Source organism: Eriocheir sinensis, chromosome 54, assembly GCF_024679095.1.
Source record: "Eriocheir sinensis breed Jianghai 21 chromosome 54, ASM2467909v1, whole genome shotgun sequence".
Lineage (NCBI taxonomy): Eukaryota > Metazoa > Arthropoda > Malacostraca > Decapoda > Varunidae > Eriocheir > Eriocheir sinensis.
Genome location: NC_066562.1, coordinates 76,848 through 95,573, shown reverse-complemented (window position 1 = coordinate 95,573; position 18,726 = coordinate 76,848). Strand labels below are relative to the sequence as shown.

General features: G+C 45.6%; 1 protein-coding gene and 1 long non-coding RNA gene across 51 annotated transcripts in view; one reads left to right on the top strand and one right to left on the bottom strand.

Moving 5' to 3' along the window:
- The window catches only part of LOC126983473 (AP2-associated protein kinase 1-like), a 129,893-nt gene that overhangs the window by 41,668 nt on the left and 69,499 nt on the right, over nt 1-18,726 (top strand). For all 50 annotated transcript variants that reach the window (XM_050836222.1, XM_050836223.1, XM_050836221.1 and 47 more), the window contains exon 9: nt 9,553-9,951. In XM_050836222.1, coding sequence (XP_050692179.1) covers nt 9,553-9,951 — 399 coding nt within the window. The remainder of the gene's footprint in view (nt 1-9,552; nt 9,952-18,726) is intronic.
- LOC126983482 (uncharacterized) lies at nt 62-3,183 on the bottom strand. The gene is made up of 2 exons (XR_007735928.1): nt 248-3,183; nt 62-141 (listed from the first exon to the last, which is right to left on the bottom strand). It is a non-coding gene; the product is annotated as an uncharacterized LOC126983482 (long non-coding RNA).

Genomic DNA, 18,726 nt, shown 5'->3' with positions numbered 1-18,726 from the left:
CTGTTCCTGTTGATCTTTCTCTCCTCTCCTTCACACCTTTCCTTGCCTTCTCTTTCCTTCCATGTTTATCCTTTCCCTCTCCTTCACACCTTCCTTCCCTTCTCTTTCCTTCCATGTTTATCCTTTCCCTCTCCTTCACACCTTTCCTTCCCTTCTCTTTCCTTCCATGTTTATCCTTTCCCTCTCCTTCACACCTTTCCTTCCCTTCTCTTTCCTTCCATGTTTATCCTTTCCCTCTCCTTCACACCTTCCTTCCCTTCTCTTTCCTTCCATGTTTATCCTTTCCCTCTCCTTCTTTCCTTCCTGTTTTTCTCCTCCCCTTCTTACCTTTCTTTACATTATCTTTCCCTCCATTTGGTGTCCTCTCCTTACCTCCCCTTCCCTTCCCTTTCCTTCCATTTGGTGTCTTTCCCTCCTCTCCTTCACACTTTTCCTTGCCTTCCTGTTTTTCTCCTCCCCTCCTTACCTTTCCTCATCTTCCCTTTCCTTCCAGTTAAGTCTTTGGTCAGTATTTTCAAACACTTCCATCTCTCATATCAACTATTTTCAAAGTCCAGAAAGTGAGTTAATTGGTTTTGAATGCGTTTTTTCACAGTCGTGTTACAAAAAAATGATCGAATTACCTCGTTCCTCACAGCACTGAGAGAGAATGATTTGGGATAGTGTTGACAGAATAGTTGTGATACATTTAGAATGGTCAGTCATGTTTCTGTAAGGCTGTGAGGAAGGTGAGTGCTTGATGTGATAGTTTTATGAGGGTTTGAGAGAAGTGGACCTCATTCTTGGTGGTGTGTGACCTTGTTCCTCGCAGCACTGAGAGAAAATGAGTTGGGATACAGTTGATAGCATGGTAAATCATGTTTCTCTGAGGCCGTGAAGCAGATGAGGGATAGTGAGGGGAAGGGCTGATAATTTTATGAGGGCTTGAGAGGAGAGGTGTGTTGTGGTCCCTCAGCAAACCTCATTCTTGGTGCTGTGTGTATTTACCTAGTTGTATTTACCTAGTTGTGACATACAGGAAGAGAGCTTTGCTCGCACTGTCCCGTCTCCATATCCACTCTTATCCAACTTTTCCTAAAATCATGAATGTTTCTTGCACAAACCACCTCCTCTTCCAGTGCATTCCACAGCTCAATGCTTCTGTTTGGGAAGCTAAACTTTTTCACATCTCTCCTGCACGTGGTCGCCCTCAACTTCTTTCCATGTCCTCTCGTTTCTCTCTCGTTCCACACACACAGGTCCTCTCTGTCCAAATGTTCCACTCCGCTCGCCACCCTGTACACCGCTATCAGATCTCCTCTTTCTCTTCTTCTCTCCAGGGTCGTAAGCCCCATGCTATTGAGTCTCTCCTCATAAGTCCAATCTCGAAGTTCCGGTACTCTTTCCAGCTTCCTTATGTTCTTTTTTTTTGTGAGGAGACCAGACCACTGCTGCATACTCCAACCTTGGCCTTATCATTGTGACTATTATTTTCCTCATCATCTTCTCATCCAAGCACACAAATGCCGTCCTTGTGTTCCTCAGCAAATTCATAGTTTGTCCTGTTATCCTGTTGATGTGTTTGTCCGGTGACATGTTCTCTGAGACAGTCACTCCTAAATCTTTTTCTTCCACTCCTCTGCATATTATCTCACTTCCCATCTTATAATCATATTCACATCCTACCACTCCTACCAAACTTAATTTTTTTGCATTTCCCAAGGTTGAACTCCATCTGCCATGTACCACTCCACTCCCATATTCTATCCAGGTCCCTCTGCAATGCCTCACAGTCCTTCACATTATTCACTCGTCTCAATAGTTTTGCATCATCTGCAAACAAACTCACATAGCTGGTCACTCCGTCCACCATATCATTTATATAAACAGCAAACATTATTGGCGCCAACACCGAACCTTGTGGGACTCCACTCATCACTGGGCACCAGTTGGAAACCCTGTCCCTAATTATTGTCCTCATTTCCCTGTTAATTAGGAAGTCCTCCAGCCACTTAATCAGTCCATCACCCACTCCACCCCTATTTTTAATTTTCCAAATTAGTCTTCTGTGCGGTACTTTGTCGAATGCCTTTTTCAAATCCAGGTACACTCCATCTGCCCAGCCTTCTCTCTCCTGTATTAAATCTATCACCCTTGAGTAATAACACAACAAGTTGGGGACACAAGATCTCCTTCTCCTGAATCCAAACTGGCAATCTGAGATAATTTTCTCACTTTCTAAGAAATCTGACCACCTGTTTTTAATCAGTCTCTCACACATCTTCTCAACCACACTAGTGAGTGATACTGTTATTAATTTAATGGGTCCTCTTTCTTTCCTCCCTTAAAAATCGGTACTATGTTTGCTCTCTTCCAATCTTGTGGTACCCTTCCTTCACTCAGGGAGGCGCTCATTATGGAGTGCAGTTTCTCTGCAAGTTGCTCACTACATTCTTTCAAGATCCACCCTGATACTCCATCCAGCCCCGTCGCCTTTCTTACATTCAGCTTGTTCAAGCTTTCCTTGACCTCCTGCACCGTTAACTGTATCTTCTGCATAACCCTTCCTCTTTCCTGGCCCGGGGGTTGCACAAATTTTTCTTCTCTTGTGAAAACTCTATGGAAGCTGTTGCTCATCACCTCTGCCATCTCTGCTGGGTCCTCGGATGTGGTTTCATCCATTTTCAGTTTATCGATTATTTCTCTGTTCTTTAATTTGCCGTTCACATGTCTATTGAATAGTTTGGGTTGGTCGATTATATCTTTTTCATATTTCCTTTTTTCTTCTCTTCTAATCTTTGTATATTCATTCCTTGCTCGTTTGAAATTGTTCCACGAGTTGATTCTTCTTCATCTCCTCCATCCCTTCCAAGCTTCCTCTTTTCTTTTTCTAGCTGTCTCGTATCTTTTGTTATCCCTTAGAGTACGGGTGGCGATATATATCTCTGGATGCTGTGCACGGGGAAAATTTAGGCATTTAAAAGAGGTGGAAATGGTGTCTTTCTTCTTTCCAATATTTGTATATTCATGTAGTATATATGGTGGAGTAATAAAACTTCTCTACTACTAATAATAAAAGAGTTATGACACCCGAAAATGTTGTGCATTTTCTCGAGGCCGTGACGCGTCGCGTGGAAGCACCCCATACTCTCTCTCTCTCTCTCTCTCTCTCTCTCTCTCTCTCTCTCTCTCTCTCTCTCTCTCTCTCTCTCTCTCTCTCTCTCTCTCTCTCTCTCTCTCTCTCTCTCTCTCTCTCTCTCTCTCTCTCTCTCTCTCTCTCTCTCTCTCTCTCTCTCTCCTTGCCCCTCCCTCCTCTGTCAATGTCACTACCATATCAGTCATCAGAGTCACTGTCACTTTGATTCGCCCGTGCTCTACTTCCGCCCGGAGCAGAGGAACTGCTTGACGCGTCAGGAGACATGACAGATGTATTCCGAACAAAAGTGGAAAATGATCTGTGGCCTTCGTCAGGCTGCGCGCTGGAGAGGAATGAGAGTGTGTACGTATGCCAGATGCCTCCACCATTCTTCTGAGTCAAGAACTGGCAGTATATTTGAAACGTAGGGAGCGTAGAGTGTGATGATTATATATATGATCCCCCTACGGGTGGGGCGTGTGGTAGTGCACTTATATATACGATCGCCATAATCTAAGGTTTAAACCATTCCTTTATACCAACATCCCTTTTAGTTACCTTAGGGACATATCTATTTTTGGCTTCCTTGTATAGCTTTAAAAACTCCTCCCTCTTATCCTGTGTACTCTTGGCTTTGTACAGCTCACTCCAATTTGCATTTTCAAAAAAAGTTCTCATGCTAACAAAGTCTGCCTTACAGTAGTTACTTCTCCCAATTTTGTAATCCTCTTTTCGGTCAGTCGTTCTCTTTTCTTATACAGGTAACTCTCGATTTACGCGAGTATTGTGTCCTTGAAGAGGTCGCGTAAATCAAAAACAATGTAAATCAAACAAGAGGTAGGTTTCTATCGAAAAATAAATACTCACTTCATTCAGTGGAGCGAGAGAGAGAGAGAGAGAGAATAACCATATCACCGAGATATCCACTCAGGCACTCAGTCTCAGCCTCACTCGTGTGAGGAAGAAATGAGGGACACCATGAGCGACTGGCTAGTATTGGTACCAGTACCAAGCAGTCTGGTACCAGTACCGTACCATATAGCTGGTACTGTTAGTACCAGTACTGGTACTGGTAACAGCCCACCCCTATTGTTGAGTAACGTGGCAGCGTGGGTACTGTATTGTTGTTCAAGTGCTGCGCGGGAAGAACTGAGCTCAGCTGTGTGACCGCGGCGCCGTGAGAGTCCAGTTGCATGAGACATCTATAAAATATCGCGTATAAGTGAAAAAAACGTGTAAATTAAACATTTATTTGGATTTTGGACCCCGCGTTATTTCAAAAACACGTAAACCAAAAACGCGTAAATCGAGAGTTACCTGTACTTCAAATTCCACAACCGCATGGTCACTCTTCGCTATTGGACAATCTACTTTAAAATTTTCTATTATTTCTGGCTCCTTGCTAAATACCAGGTCTAGTCTTGATGCCTCGCCTTCATTCCCGAATCTGGTATGTTCCTGGATCCACTGAGTCAGCTCATGTTCCATTGCCAGTTGCAGGCGCAACTCGTCCGCTCCCTGCGTCTGCCAATCCTCCCATTCCATCTCCTTGCAGTTGAAATCACCCATTATAATTATTCTCTCACACTCCCTCAACATTCCATCCAGGCAACTCACTGTGTCTTGTATCATTTGTTCATATTCTCGCAACTCCCATGCTTTTGTTCTTGGAGGCACATACCCTACTACATAATGCCGCCTCCTTCCTTCAGCACCCACAATTTTCACTTTCAACACCTCCGCCAAGCCTTCACCCTCAATCACCTCCTCCACCCTAATGCCTTTCTTAACACTTAACATCACCCCTCCTCCCTGTTTTATCTTTCTGTCTCTCTCCATATGTTGTATGCACCTTCTCCAATCCCCACCACCTCAATTGGGTCTCACAACTTAGTTTCCGTCAGCCCCACAATATCAGGTTCTGTCATTAAACTGTATCCATGATGGCACTATTCCATTAATATTCATATATGACACTTTCCACCTTTCATATCCATTACTCTCCAAAAAAACTCCTTCTCTTCCGATTTCTTCTCATTTAAATCACGAACCTCACCTCTAAGTTCATTCAACTTGTCTCTCTCTTGTTCATTCAGATCTTTCCTCAGCCACATCATTTTGGTGTCTTCTCCTGCTAGCTTCCAAGCTCCTGCCAGGGCCTCTTCTGCTGCACTCTGTGCCTTAACCCCTTCACTCTGGCGTCCAACAGCGTCACCGTATGGAAAGGGTTAGTCCTCTTCTAAACCTCTTAATCCTCTTCCATTTACTCTTAATCCTCTTCTAAACCTCTTAAGAGGAAATGGAAGAGGATTAAGAGGAATGTAGAGGAGGGTTGAGAGGTTTAGAAGAGGATTAGTCCTCTTACATTTCCTCTTGACCCTTTCCATACTGTGACGCCGACGTCTGCGTTATGGATGGAAAGGGTTAAATGGTATCCTAATTGGTCTATCTCTTTCTCCATTGTATTTTGCAATCCTATGACAGTTGTCTGTTTCTTTTACCAGGTCACTTTCCTCTTCTTGTACCTTTTGTACGACCTTCACTGCATCTCTCAAGTTGTTCTCCCTCACAGATTTCCTTGGGGTCTTCTCCTTGGTGCCGAACAGAATGATGCTCTTCTTGTCAACCGTGCCTCTTACCAGTGCCTCATTTTCTTTGATTACCCTCACCACCTTCTCCTCCAGCTGCTCCTCTATGTCCTCCATCTTCTCTTCCAGTTGCTGCTCTACAACTTGCTGAAAGCTCTGGGCCGGTATACATAAACCTTTTCTGTTAGCCTTAACAATTTCTGCTAGTTAGCAGTAAGACACCAACAGAAAGCGAAACTTGGCAACTGTTGGCTAACAAACAGCTGTGTGTTAAGTTTCGGCTCAGGGGTGCCAACTGTACTATACTCTCGACAATCTCAAGTGTTTATATTCATTAATCTGCTGATTTCAATGTCAATAATAATAAAAAAAAACAAAAAATATGTTCACCACCTGAATCCTGTCATGAGTTTCCGCAGAATTACTGGCTGTAAAAGATGTTTTAACCTCGTTTTTATCTTAGGTATTCTTTTGTCTCTCCTAAAACTTCAACTTTCTCTTGCGCTGCTACGGAAGAAAACAGGAAATGTTTTAGCATTCACTAACATATTGTATCTATCCGCAAGGAACTATATCGTAATTTTCTTTGTAAATCCAACAAACACATCTATGTATCCGTGCAAGCCTTAATCTCCTTTCATTCAGTGCATTTCATGATCTGATCCCTGAGCTCCACCACCCTCGCTTCTAAATCACTTATCTTTCTCTTGTCCTCCTCTCTCTCCCTTCTCAGTTCACTCAACATCGTCATCACCACTTCAAAATCACTCTCCATCCCTTTCACTCTTCTCTGCAATAATGTATTCTGCAGCTCACTGTTATTTTCCTTGAAGCCAGAAAAATCCGCCGCATGCTCCCGTTGTCGTGATGGCGGCGTAAACAAGCACTGCGCCTCACTCGTCTCATTCTCGGTACGGTTCTCCATTTTCACCTTCCTTAACCCGATAGCAGCAGGGACCATGTTTCTTAATGGTCCCTCCAAACGAGAAAAATGAGGAAAAATCACCCCTCACACAAACCATTTCATAATATATATATCAAAGCATTTGTGATCAGATTATGTATCATCTATTTTGGGGGGTTTATATCATGGCACAAATTTGGCCTGTCGCTGCTACACAGTAAAGCCGCAAATTTGGCCTGTCGCTGCTACACAGTAAAGCCGCAAATTTGGCCCGTCGCTGCTACACAGTAAAGCCGCAAATTTGGCCCGTCGCTGCTACCGGGTTAATCCACTAACACTCTTTCCTCCAGCCTTCCGCACCCCTCCTCCCAACCTTCAACTGGGAACAGCGCCAGCAATGCCCCTCCACCGTATGTCACAGTTGCTAGGTAAAATAGGTAAAATTCTTTGGGAGCTCCAGTCCTCCCACGTCCACACATAGCAGCGGTTGGTGTGTGTGTGTGTGTCTGTGTGTGTTTACAGTCAACCTCCTTCCTCTCCTTCTATCCTCCCTGTTTTACTTATCGCTTCTCACTCTCTCATAATCCTCTCTATTCTTGAACTACTAGGAGACAGGACCCAGATGACTTAGCTGATACTCTGGCCCTTTTGACTGACAAATAGATTTATGTCATATGCTTCGTTTCCCACGTCCACTCGATGCGGCCGTGTGTGTGTGTGTGTGTGTCTGTGTGTGTGTTTTTGAAGTGATATAAAGCGTAATTTGCAAAAGTGCTGACCTGCCATTTCTGTAGTTTTGAGCAAATCGTGTTTCCGAGCAACTGCCAGACTCTGGGGTAAGACTCGGCAAAGAAAGAGCTCATTTTGTTAGATAGAAAGCAACAATACAGAAACCTGCAACTTGTGTCTTGTGATCATGTGTCTTCAGGAGCCTGAACTCGTATTCTCAAACACTTCAGGCTCCTGTTACGATAATTTTTAAAGGCCACAGCACAAATGTGTTGCAGTCTCAAGAGTGTTTTACCCGTTCATGACGTATAAACTAGGGATGTGCCGATACCAAAATTTTGACCGATACCCCAATATTTGACCGATACCGATACCCCAATATTTGACTGATACTGATACCCCAATATTTGACTGATACCGATACCCCAATATTTGACTGATACTGATACCCCAATATTTGACTGATACTGATACCCCAATATTTGACTGATACTGATACCCCAATATTTGACTGATACCGATACCCCAATATTTGACTGATACCGATACCCCAATATTTGACTGATACCGATACCCCAATATTTGACTGATACCGATACCCCAATATTTGACTGATACCGATACCCCAATATTAGACTGATACCGATACCCCAATATTTGACTGATACCGATACCCCAATATTTGACTGATACTGATACCCCAATATTTGACTGATACTGATACCCCAATATTTGACTGATACCGATACCCCAATATTTGACTGATACCGATACCCCAATATTTGACTGATACCGATACCCAATATTTGACTGATACCGATACCCAATATTTGACTGATACCGATACCCAATATTTGACTGATACCGATACCCCAATATTTGACTGATACCGATACCCAATATTTGACTGATACCGATACCCCAATATTTGACTGATACCGATACCCCAATATTTGACTGATACCGATACCCAATATTTGACTGATACCGATACCCCAATATTTGACTGATACCGATACCCAATATTTGACTGATACCGATACCCCAATATTTGACTGATACTGATACCCAATATTTGACTGATACCGATACCCCAATATTTGACTGATACCGATACCCCAATATTTGACTGATACCGATACCCAATATTTGACTGATACCGATACCCCAATATTTGACTGATACCGATACCATAGTATTTGACTGATACCGATACCAATACCGATACCTGTGCACTGATTTTTTCTTTATACAACAATTCCAGCAGCTAAAGGGCAATACCAAATGTTAAGAAAAAAAAAAAAAGACCCACTACTCGTTCCACCATAGAAGGGAAGAAAAAAAAGTAATCAGTGGTGGCCTGAAAAAAGGTGTCCCTAGATCCATAGCCAGACGTGCCGACCACTGCACCACGGAAACGCATATTAACCCTATACGGTGCGGCGAGGCAGCAGTGCATGGTTAACCAAAGTGTTAACACCCACCACCATGAATTTCAACTAGGGGCGAGGGAGGAGGTGCCTCGTGAGGTCTAGTTGACTCAGCTAGGTTAGCTTTACCTTAATTGCCGTACATTTAGGCAAAAGACTGAAGAAATCCCCAGACCCGAGCAGCGTGCCCCGTTGCGGGGCGACCGTCTGACTGACTGAAGCAGGCAAACGAGGCGAGTGGAGGGGCTCCGCCAATCCCGTGCTGAAGCTGCTAAACTTGTATTGTACGCGTCCGCGGTACAAAGGCTATACTGTATACGAAGTACTATATACTTGTATTCAAAGTAATATGAATCTTATCATTTAAAGTGATGAAAATTAAATCGCGGGAAATTCCACACTATGTAGTATCATGATACTAGATAATTACACTTTTCTAATATTTTTTCAACAATTTAGAAAATCCAATTTCTGTTGAACAAAATTATTTGCAACGAGTGACATGCGACGTACAAAACTCCTTCAAGTATCGGTAGTATCGGCAGAAAATCAGCCGATACCGATACTCTTAAAATGTGCTGATACCACCGATACCGATACATCGGTACATCCCTAGTGTAAACCTTGCAAAACTACAGCCAGAGATATGAAACTGTCCCTGGAAGTCCCTGCAACTTCTGTGAGAGCCTCTTTGATCAGATACAGCATTGCCTGGAAATGTTAGAGTATGGGTCCTGTTGTGTCCTGAGCCTCAGCCTTGATGACTGATGACCTTGTTCCTTGCAGCCCTGAAGAGGAACATTGCTGCTGCCAACGAGGGTGGCAGCACGCAGCCACTGCCACAGTCTCAGCAGCAGCAACAGCAGCCACAGCAGCAGCCACAGCAGCAGCCACAGCAGCAGCAGCAGCAGCAGCAGCAGCAGGCACAGCAGAGTCAGCCAAGCAGTCAGCAGCCAGCGCCTGTTGAGCTCAGCCCCACCACGGCCTTCCCTCCAGCGGCACTGTTTGGTTCCGAGGGTTTTCCTCAGCAGTCATTCCCTCCTAGTCAGTTTGGGTCTGCGGCGGGCAGCGGCGGCGGTGGCGGCGGCAGCGGCGGGCCGGCAGGAGGCGTGGGCGGCACCCACCCGCCCGGCCTGGGTGCGCAGCCTCCCTCAGGATCACTAGAAGCCTTTTTCCCGCCCTCAGGTAAAGCATCTGGCCAGTCCTCTCCTCCTGTCTTCTCAAGGCTGTTCTCCTCTGCCCCCTTCCCCTCCCCCTCCCCCTCCCCCTCTCCCCCCACTGGTGTGTTTGCCCCCCTCCCCAAGCCCCTCCCTGGGGTGGTGCATGCTGACAGGCGGCCCATGCAGGGCCAGCGGTGGAGGCCTGCACCACCACCACCACCACCTTCCTTGACCTCTGCACCCGGTGCTCACACCACCACCACCACCACCTCTGCCTCTGCCTCTGGGGTCGCCCCAGACTTGCTTAGCTTTACTGAGGTTACGGCTGCCGGCATGAACGGGAGGGCCGGTGCGGAGGCCACCAGGGCACAGATCCTGCGGATGTATGCCTGCGGCCCCGCTGGGAGCCAGGTGGGGCTGGCCCGGGGGCCGCCAGGCAGGCTGCAGCAGCGGCAGCAGCAGCAACAGCAGCAGCAACAGTACTCCCCCCTGGGCCAGCCCTCGGTGCCTTGTGGGCCACAGTTCTGTCTTCCTGGCAGGGGGGAGGGGGGCGTGTTGCCCTATAGCAATAGTAACCTAGTTAGCAACAACAACCAGTGTGGGTGGGTGGTGCAGGGGGTGGCCCGCCAGTACCCGGCCCCGGGCCCCAGGCTGGCAGGCAGCCCTCTGGCCTATGCTGGCAGCCCCGCCGCGGCCTGCCTGGGCCAGCCCCGTACCGTGGCCGGGCCGGCCGCCAGTGCTTCTGTCTCTAACGCCAACACTCTAGACCTCCTCCAGTTCTAGGTGCTGACTAACACACTTGAAGATGTGACTTAAGTGTCTGCCATAATCGTGTTACCTCATGTAAGCCAACAACAAACAATACAATACTCAGCATCAGCTACGTACAGACTTAAGGACATACAACATATACATTTGCTCAAGAGATGAAAGCATTATTAGCTAATGCTAACTTCATACAACAATTATACTTAGTTATAACCTTAGCATGAATGTGATAAGCTAGTATTAAACATATACAAAACCATATATCTACAAAGTATATATTCACAAAATACATTTCAGTATTTTAAAAAAGAAACTACAGTTCAATCTGGAGTACTTTGGACGTAAGGGAAGCCACGTGGGGTCTGGCTGCCAGTCCCGGCGGTGCTCGCGGCAGGAACGCTGCTCCACAGGCTTGAGGCCAGGCACAGAAAGGAAGGTTCATGCATTTTATTTTGACTAGAGTTCATTTTAAGCCTCGGCTCAGTTTTCTTGAGCAGTCTTTTTCCTGGCGCGAGAACTGACCGCCATGCATTCCCGCGACGGCCCAAGACAATGCTCAGTCAGAGGCAGCGGCTGGTGTCCCTTAGGCTGCCTTATCACACACACACAACACGTCTCACCCACAGAGGAAAGAATGCAATCAAACACACACTATCCATCACCATGCCTAATAGATTAATAACAACTAGTGAATGACACGGCCGCTGCCTCGTGCATGCTAGAGGCAGGGGAAGGAGCCTTGTTTTGATGGGACTCGCTGGGATGGACTGCTGAAGGGTATGCAGGGACTGGCAAACACACCCGACAATAATAGTAATACTAGTAATACTCTGCATAATACTGCTTGAGGGGCTGTCTCTTGCTCCTGGCGAGTGCCTAGTCCTGCGCCATGCTTCATAGTACTACCACTACCCATTACCAATAAAGGAAGGGCTAAATGTCATGGTGTTTTCTTTCACACCTGCCTCTCCTCTCACGCCTGACTTATGCTGCCAGTCCAGGGTGTGTCCGCCAGTCTGTGCCCCCCCTTACATTAGCACTCTCTTATAAGCCCGCGTGTCCATTGGTCTGTGATGCCTTGCCTGTGTCTGTGTCTGCATCCATTGCCTGCCTTGTCGGGGATGAGTTAAACTATGGGAAAAGGCAGAGAAGCATCCATTGGTCCTACAACAACTACTACTACTACTACTACTACTACTACTACTACAACCACAGACAGAGGCATGGATCATAGACAAATGGATAACGAGAGCTCATTTTTATGCATCAGTTTTCCATGTTTTTTTATTTATTTGTTTTTTGCTGAATTGAGTGCTGAATGTAATGCTGGGAACAGGCTGCCAGACACCCCTCCCCTCCCTCTCTCTCTCTCTCTCAACCTCTCCTGGTCTCTAAGCTTCTCTCTGCCTGGGGTCGCTGGCTGGGGGTTATCTGGGCCAGCACTGCACATCTCTCCCTCTCTATCTCCCGACTCCTGTTCTAACGCCTGACTTTTTAAACGTCGGATCAGTCTTCATCAGCAATACCGTGGCTGGTTTGTCGTTCTTGACCCGTTTTTCAAGGCGTGGTCAGTTAGTTGTATTGTTTTTATCTCACTTTTTACGACTAGTTTGTGATGTCAACTCCGCTCTGAAAATCCAACACTTCTAGCTAACTCCTGTCCTAAGAAAAATGGAGAAGTCAAACCAGCCACGTAACTCCATGAATACTAATATGACGTGTTGAAAATCAGGCGTCAGAGAGTCGGGTCTTGCACCATCACTGGCCCTTTGTTTATGTGTAATGGTATTGGTTCCACACAAGACTGCTTTGAAGGCACAGATAGAAAGGTGACATGTGTGATAGTGTGTGTGTGTGTGTGTGTGTGTGTGTGTGTGTGTATGTGTGTATATCTGTGTGTGTGTGTGTGTTCCAATGTGCTGGTGAGGGCTGTATTCTAAAACATTTCAGTGCCCAAGCTCACATATTTGACAAGGCTTTCTTAGGAGTTTGGGGCATTTCCAGGGGTAGTTTTCTGACCCTGGTGGTAGTTTGACCTTTCTTCAGTGCCATGAACCTAAAAAACACTCATGAGAACCTGACTGATCTCCTTTTTGGCCTTTGAAAATAGTTGACATGAAGGCAGAAGCGTCTAAGAATACCTGAGTCTCTTGTCACAGTGCATAGGTAAGGTCCAAATATTATGATCCGAATGAATGAATTGAGATGTTTAGTGTATAAGGAGTGACCTGCAGTTTGAGCAAGCCGTGTTTTAAAGATACGGGCAGACTTTACACACACACACACACACACACACACACACACACACACACACACACACACGGCCCAGTAGCTCAGTGGTTAGAGTGTCTGCCTCACAACCAGAAGGACCAGGGTTCAATTCCCCGACTGGGTGAAGATAAGTTGGGTTTATCTTCTTTCACATGTAGCCCCTGTTCACCTAGCAGTGAGTAGGTACGCGGCGTAAGGTGAGGAGTTGTGACCTCGTTGTCGTGGTGTGTTGTGTGTGAGTGGTCTCAGTCCTACCCAACCTACTATGAGCTCCGTGCTCTTCCGTAGGGGAACGGCTGGCTGTCTCGAGAGAGACCCGCAGCAGACCAAGAGGTGAATTACATACTGCCAGCCAAATTCAACAGAAATATCACGCAACTTAATAAGTCTTTTGGTTCATGGTAAGAAGGGTCAAACTACCACCAGGGTCACAAAACTACCCCTGGAAATGCCCACAACTCTTATGAAAACCTTGCTAAATGTGTGTGCATGAGTGTTGCAATGCTTCAAATATGAGCTTATGAGTCTTTCCCTATCCTGGACGCCTCGTATCATATGAGGCGCCCAGAGAATCGGGTGGGGACAAAGCACATGTTTGCTAGTTTGCACTGGGAAAGGCAGGCCAGGCTACACATTCTAGTATAAACAAGACATAAGGGAAAAGCGACCCTCGGTACACCAAATACGTAGTCGCTGTTCCCTTGCAGCCTGTTTCTTGTTCTTCCTGGGATGTGTAGTCTGCCTTTCCCAGTGCACACTAGAAAGAAATGGCTATGTCCCTTACGCTCCTTCACCTCCAGACGCCTCATGTGTCGTGATAGTATGTGAACAGCACATTGCACACACACTAACACACCTGCCACCTTCTGTCTCTACTTTACAAGCTCCTATCGTAATGCCCAGACCTCCTTCCAGGGTTGTTTAGCCACTAAAATCTCTCTCCCTCTCTCCCCCATTTAAGTATCAAGGATAGGGAGACTTATAAGCTAGTATTTTAAACATTGCAACACACACACACTCATTTAGCAAGGCTTCTGTAAGAGTTATGGGGCATTTCCTGGGGTAGTTTTATGGCCCTGGTGGTAGTTTGACCCTTCTTCTGTACCACGAACGTAAAAAGACTCATTAAGTGTTGAACTTGGCTGGCAGTGTGTGTGTGTGTGTGTGTGTGTATTTACCTATTTGTAGTCTACAGGGCTCGAGCTAAGCTCTAATAGTCCCGTCTCCATATCTACATTCATCCAGCCTTTCCTTCATTTGATGGACACTGCTCGCCTCCACCACCTCTTCCCGCAAGCTGTTCCATGTGTTAACACTTCTATGTGGAAAACTATACTTTTTCAAGTCACTCAAACAGGTTCCTTTATTAAGTTTCTTTCCATGTCCTCTCAGCCCCTGCATTCTTGCAGTAGAGAAGAGATCATCTCTATCCACCTCATCAAACTTATTTACCAACTTGTACAGTGTGATCAGATCTCCTCTCTCCCTTCTTTGTTCCTGTGTCGTCAAGTCCATCTCCTTCAATCTGTCTTCATACGTCATATTCGAGAGTTCTGGGACCATTTTAGTAGCAATTCTGTGTGTGTGTGTGTGTGTGTGTGTGTGTAGAGTCTGTGCATTGCTTTAAAACATGACCTACTCAGAACTATACAGATGGTGGGCCACTCCTTGTTCACTAAACATTTCAGTTCATGGATAGGGAAGGATGGATGATATCAGGTTTACAGGAGCTGTCCCTTGTAGGCTGACTGACTGAGTAACTGACTGACATACTGACCGACTGACTGACTGACTATCTGACTGACCGACCGACTGACTATCTGACAGACTGACCGACTGACTGACTGACTATCTGACTGACTGACCGACTGACTATCTGACAGACTGACCGACTATCAGACCGACCGACCGACCGACCGACTGACTGACCGACCGACTGACTGACTGACTGACTCTCTGACTGACTGACTGACTGACTGACTATGACTGACTGACCGACTGATTGACTATGACTGACTGACTGACTGACTGACTGACTGACTGACATTATGACTGACCGACTGACTGATTGACTATGACTGACTGACTGACTGATTATGACTGACCGACCGACTGATTGACTATGACTGACTGACTGACTGACTGACTGACTGATTATGACTGACTGACCGACTGATTGACTATGACTGACTGACTGACTGACTGACTGACTGATTATGACTGACTGACCGACTGATTGACTATGACTGACTGACTGACTGACTATCTGACTGACTGACTGACTGACTGACTGATTATGACTGACCGACCAACTGATTGACTATGACTGACTGACTATCTGACTGACTGACTGACTGACTGACTGATTATGACTGACCGACCGACTGATTGACTATGACTGACTATCTGACTGACTGACTGACTGACTTCATTGATTCCTAAGCATCTGAAACTCTTATATTCTTCACAAAACTGATCAAAAACTGTAGAAAAAGAACCCTTGCATAAACCCAAGCAACTTAGAGGCCAAATGAAGCACCTAAGGGCAGTGTGTTTTGGTTCCCTTGAGAGTAAACAAACCTTATCACTAAAATAGAGTTAAAAGTGAGAGGAAGAAAGGCACGAGTCACCCTTATCAATACAGGACACAGGCACACAAGGAGCTTAAGTTAGTGTACGTCTGATAAGGGAAGTGAGAGGCAGGATGAGGTGAAGTGTAGCAGTCACCTGAAGTGTTCTATTGGTGTACGAAGGGAAGTGTGAGTGTTCTGGAGTGTTCTGGAAGTGGAAGTGAGAGTGTTCTAGAGTGTTCTGGAAGTGGAAGTGAGAGTGTTCTAGAGTGTTCTGGAAGTGGAAGTGAGAGTGTTATGGAGTGTTCTGAAGTGTTCTGGAAGTGGAAGTGAGAGTGTTCTGGAGTGTTCTGAAGTGTTCTGTTGGTGTACGAAGGGAAGTGTGAGTGTTCTGGAGTGTTCTGGAAGTGTTCTGGAAGTGGAAGTGAGAGTGTTCTAGAGTGTTCTGGAAGTGAGAGTGTTCTGAAGTGTTCTGTAGGAAGGGAAGTAAGAGTGTTCTGAAGTGTTCTGGAAGTGTGAGTGTTCTGAAGTGTTCTGGAGTGTTCTGGAAGTGTGAGTGTTCTGAAGTGTTCTGGAAGTGTGAGTGTTCTGAAGTGTTCTGGAGTGTTCTGGAAGTGTTCTGGAAGTGTAAGTGTTCTGAAGTGTTCTGGAGTGTTCTGGAAGTGTTCTGGAAGTGTGAGTGTTCTGAAGTGTTCTGGAAGTGTGAGTGTTCTGAAGTGTTCTGGAGTGTTCTGGAAGTGTTCTGGAAGTGTAAGTGTTCTGAAGTGTTCTGGAGTGTTCTGGAAGTGTTCTGGAAGTGTGAGTGTTCTGGAAGTGAGAGTGATCTGAAGTGTTCTGGAAGTGTAAGTGTTCTGAAGTGTTCTGGAAGTGTTCTGGAAGTGTAAGTGTTCTGAAGTGTTCTGGAAGTGTGAGTGTTCTGAAGTGTTCTGGAAGTGTAAGTGTTCTGAAGTGTTCTGGAAGTGTGAGTGTTCTGAAGTGTTCTGGAAGTGTTCTGGAAGTGTAAGTGTTCTGAAGTGTTCTGGAAGTGTGAGTGTTCTGAAGTGTTCTGGAAGTGTTCTGGAAGTGTAAGTGTTCTGAAGTGTTCTGGAAGTGTTCTGGAAGTGAGAGTGATCTGAAGTGTTCTGTTGGTGTAGGAAGGGAAGTGTGAGGCAGGAGGAGGTGAAGTGTAGCAGTCTCCTGAAGTGTTCTGTAGACGTAGGATAAAGTGAAGAAGTATGGGACGGAAAGTGAAGTGTGAAGAAGTGTTAAAATGTCGAGTTAAGTTAGTGAAGTTAGTGGAAGTGGGAGAGAGGAAAAGGTGAAGTGTAGCAGTGGCCTGAAGTGTTCTGTTGGTGTAGGATAAGGTAAAGAAGTGAGGGACGGAAAGTGAAGTGTGAAGAAGTGTTAAAATGTCGAGTTGTTAAGTTAGTGCATATCATAAGGGAAGTGAGAGTCAGGAGATGAAGTGTAGCAGTCGCCTGAAGTGTTCTGTTGGTGTTGGATAATGTAAAGAAGTGAGGGACGGAAAGTGAAGTGTGAAGAAGTGTTAAAATTGTTGAGCTGTTGAGTTAGTGCATTTCATAAGGGAAGTGAGAGTCAGGAGATGAAGTGTAGCAGTCGCCTGAAGTGTTCTGTTGGTGTAGGATAAGGTAAAGAAGTGAGGGACGGAAAGTGAAGTGTGAAGAGGTGTTAAAATGTCGAGTTAGTGAAGCTAGTGGACAAGGAGGTGAAGTGTAAGTGTATGAGATGAAGTGTTCTGTTGCTGAAGGACCCAAGGTAGACACAGGGTATGAAGTGTGAAAACGCCTTAAAGAACTATACCAAGAGTGAGTCATGGGTTTGGAAGCAAGGGAAGTGTGGTGAAGTGTGTGGTTAAGGAGAGGGTGAAAGGTGGTGAGAATGAGAGCTGGTGAAGTGTAGGGAAGTGTTCTGACATGTAGAGGGGAAGGGAATGGAAGGAAGTGAAGTGTAGGGAAGTGTTCTGACATGTAGAGGGGAAGGGAATGGAAGGAAGTGAAGTGTGGGGAAGTGTTCGGACATGGAGAGGGAAGGAAGTGAAGTGTAGGGAAGTGTTCTGACATGTAGAGGGGAAGGGAATGGAAGGAAGTGAAGTGTAGGGAAGTGTTCTGACATGTAGAGGGGAAGGGAATGGAAGGAAGTGAAGTGTAGGGAAGTGTTCTGACATGAAGAGGGGAAGGGAATGGAAGGAAGTGAAGTGTAGGGAAGTGTTCTGACATGTAGAGGGGAAGGGAATGGAAGGAAGTGAAGTGTGGGGAAGTGTTCTGACATGAAGAGGGGAAGGGAATGGAAGGAAGTGAAGTGTGGGGAAGTGTTCTGACATGAAGAGGGGAAGGGAATGGAAGGAAGTGAAGTGTAAGGAAGTGTTTGAATAGGTAAAAAGCATGCAAAGAAGTGAAGTGTGAAGTGTTTGTATAGGTAAAAAACATGCTAAGAAGTGAAGTGTGAAGAAGTGACAGATGAGGTTATGGGGAGGTAAAAAAGAATGCAAAAGCTGTGAAGTGTAAGGAAGTGTAATCAATCTCTCATCCTCCGTACACTTCACACGCCCAAACCCAACCGTCGCAAGCTATTCCGTCGCACACTCTCTGTCTCATATTTCTCTCTCATTGGCTTTATTTTCTCTCCATTTCTCATTCTCTCATTCTCTTCCTTCTCTCTCCATCTAAACTTTCATCCTCATTCTTCTTCTCTCGTCACTTTCATTCTCATTTTCTCTCCTCTTTCTCAGCTTGCTTCGCCTCTTAAACTATTACTACTACTACTACTACTACTACTACTACTACTGCTACTACTGCTCTCAACTAATTCCCATCCACTCACGACTATTTCTAACGGTTGCGAGTGCCTTTGTTTATCTCTTGGAAGTTAAATACGGAAAAATTATTGAATGACAGAAGGATGAGTTCACACGGTCTGCCTGCCATCCTGTTTCCTGCCTGTTGCTTTGTTTTCATGAGCCTGTGTGTGTGTGTGTGTGTGTGTGTGTGTATGTATTAGCCAGTGTTTTCCTAATGTTCTTGTCGTGTATATTTAGTGCTGACACCCTCTTCTGTGACCTTTCTCCTGGGGTTTCTTATCTGTTTTGTGTTGTGTTAGTGTCGGGCGAGCTTGGCATCTGGTGTGAACGGTCTCATTGAAAACAGCAGAAACAGAGGTGATTGCAAGCCTTGATAAACATAGGTGTGGTGCAT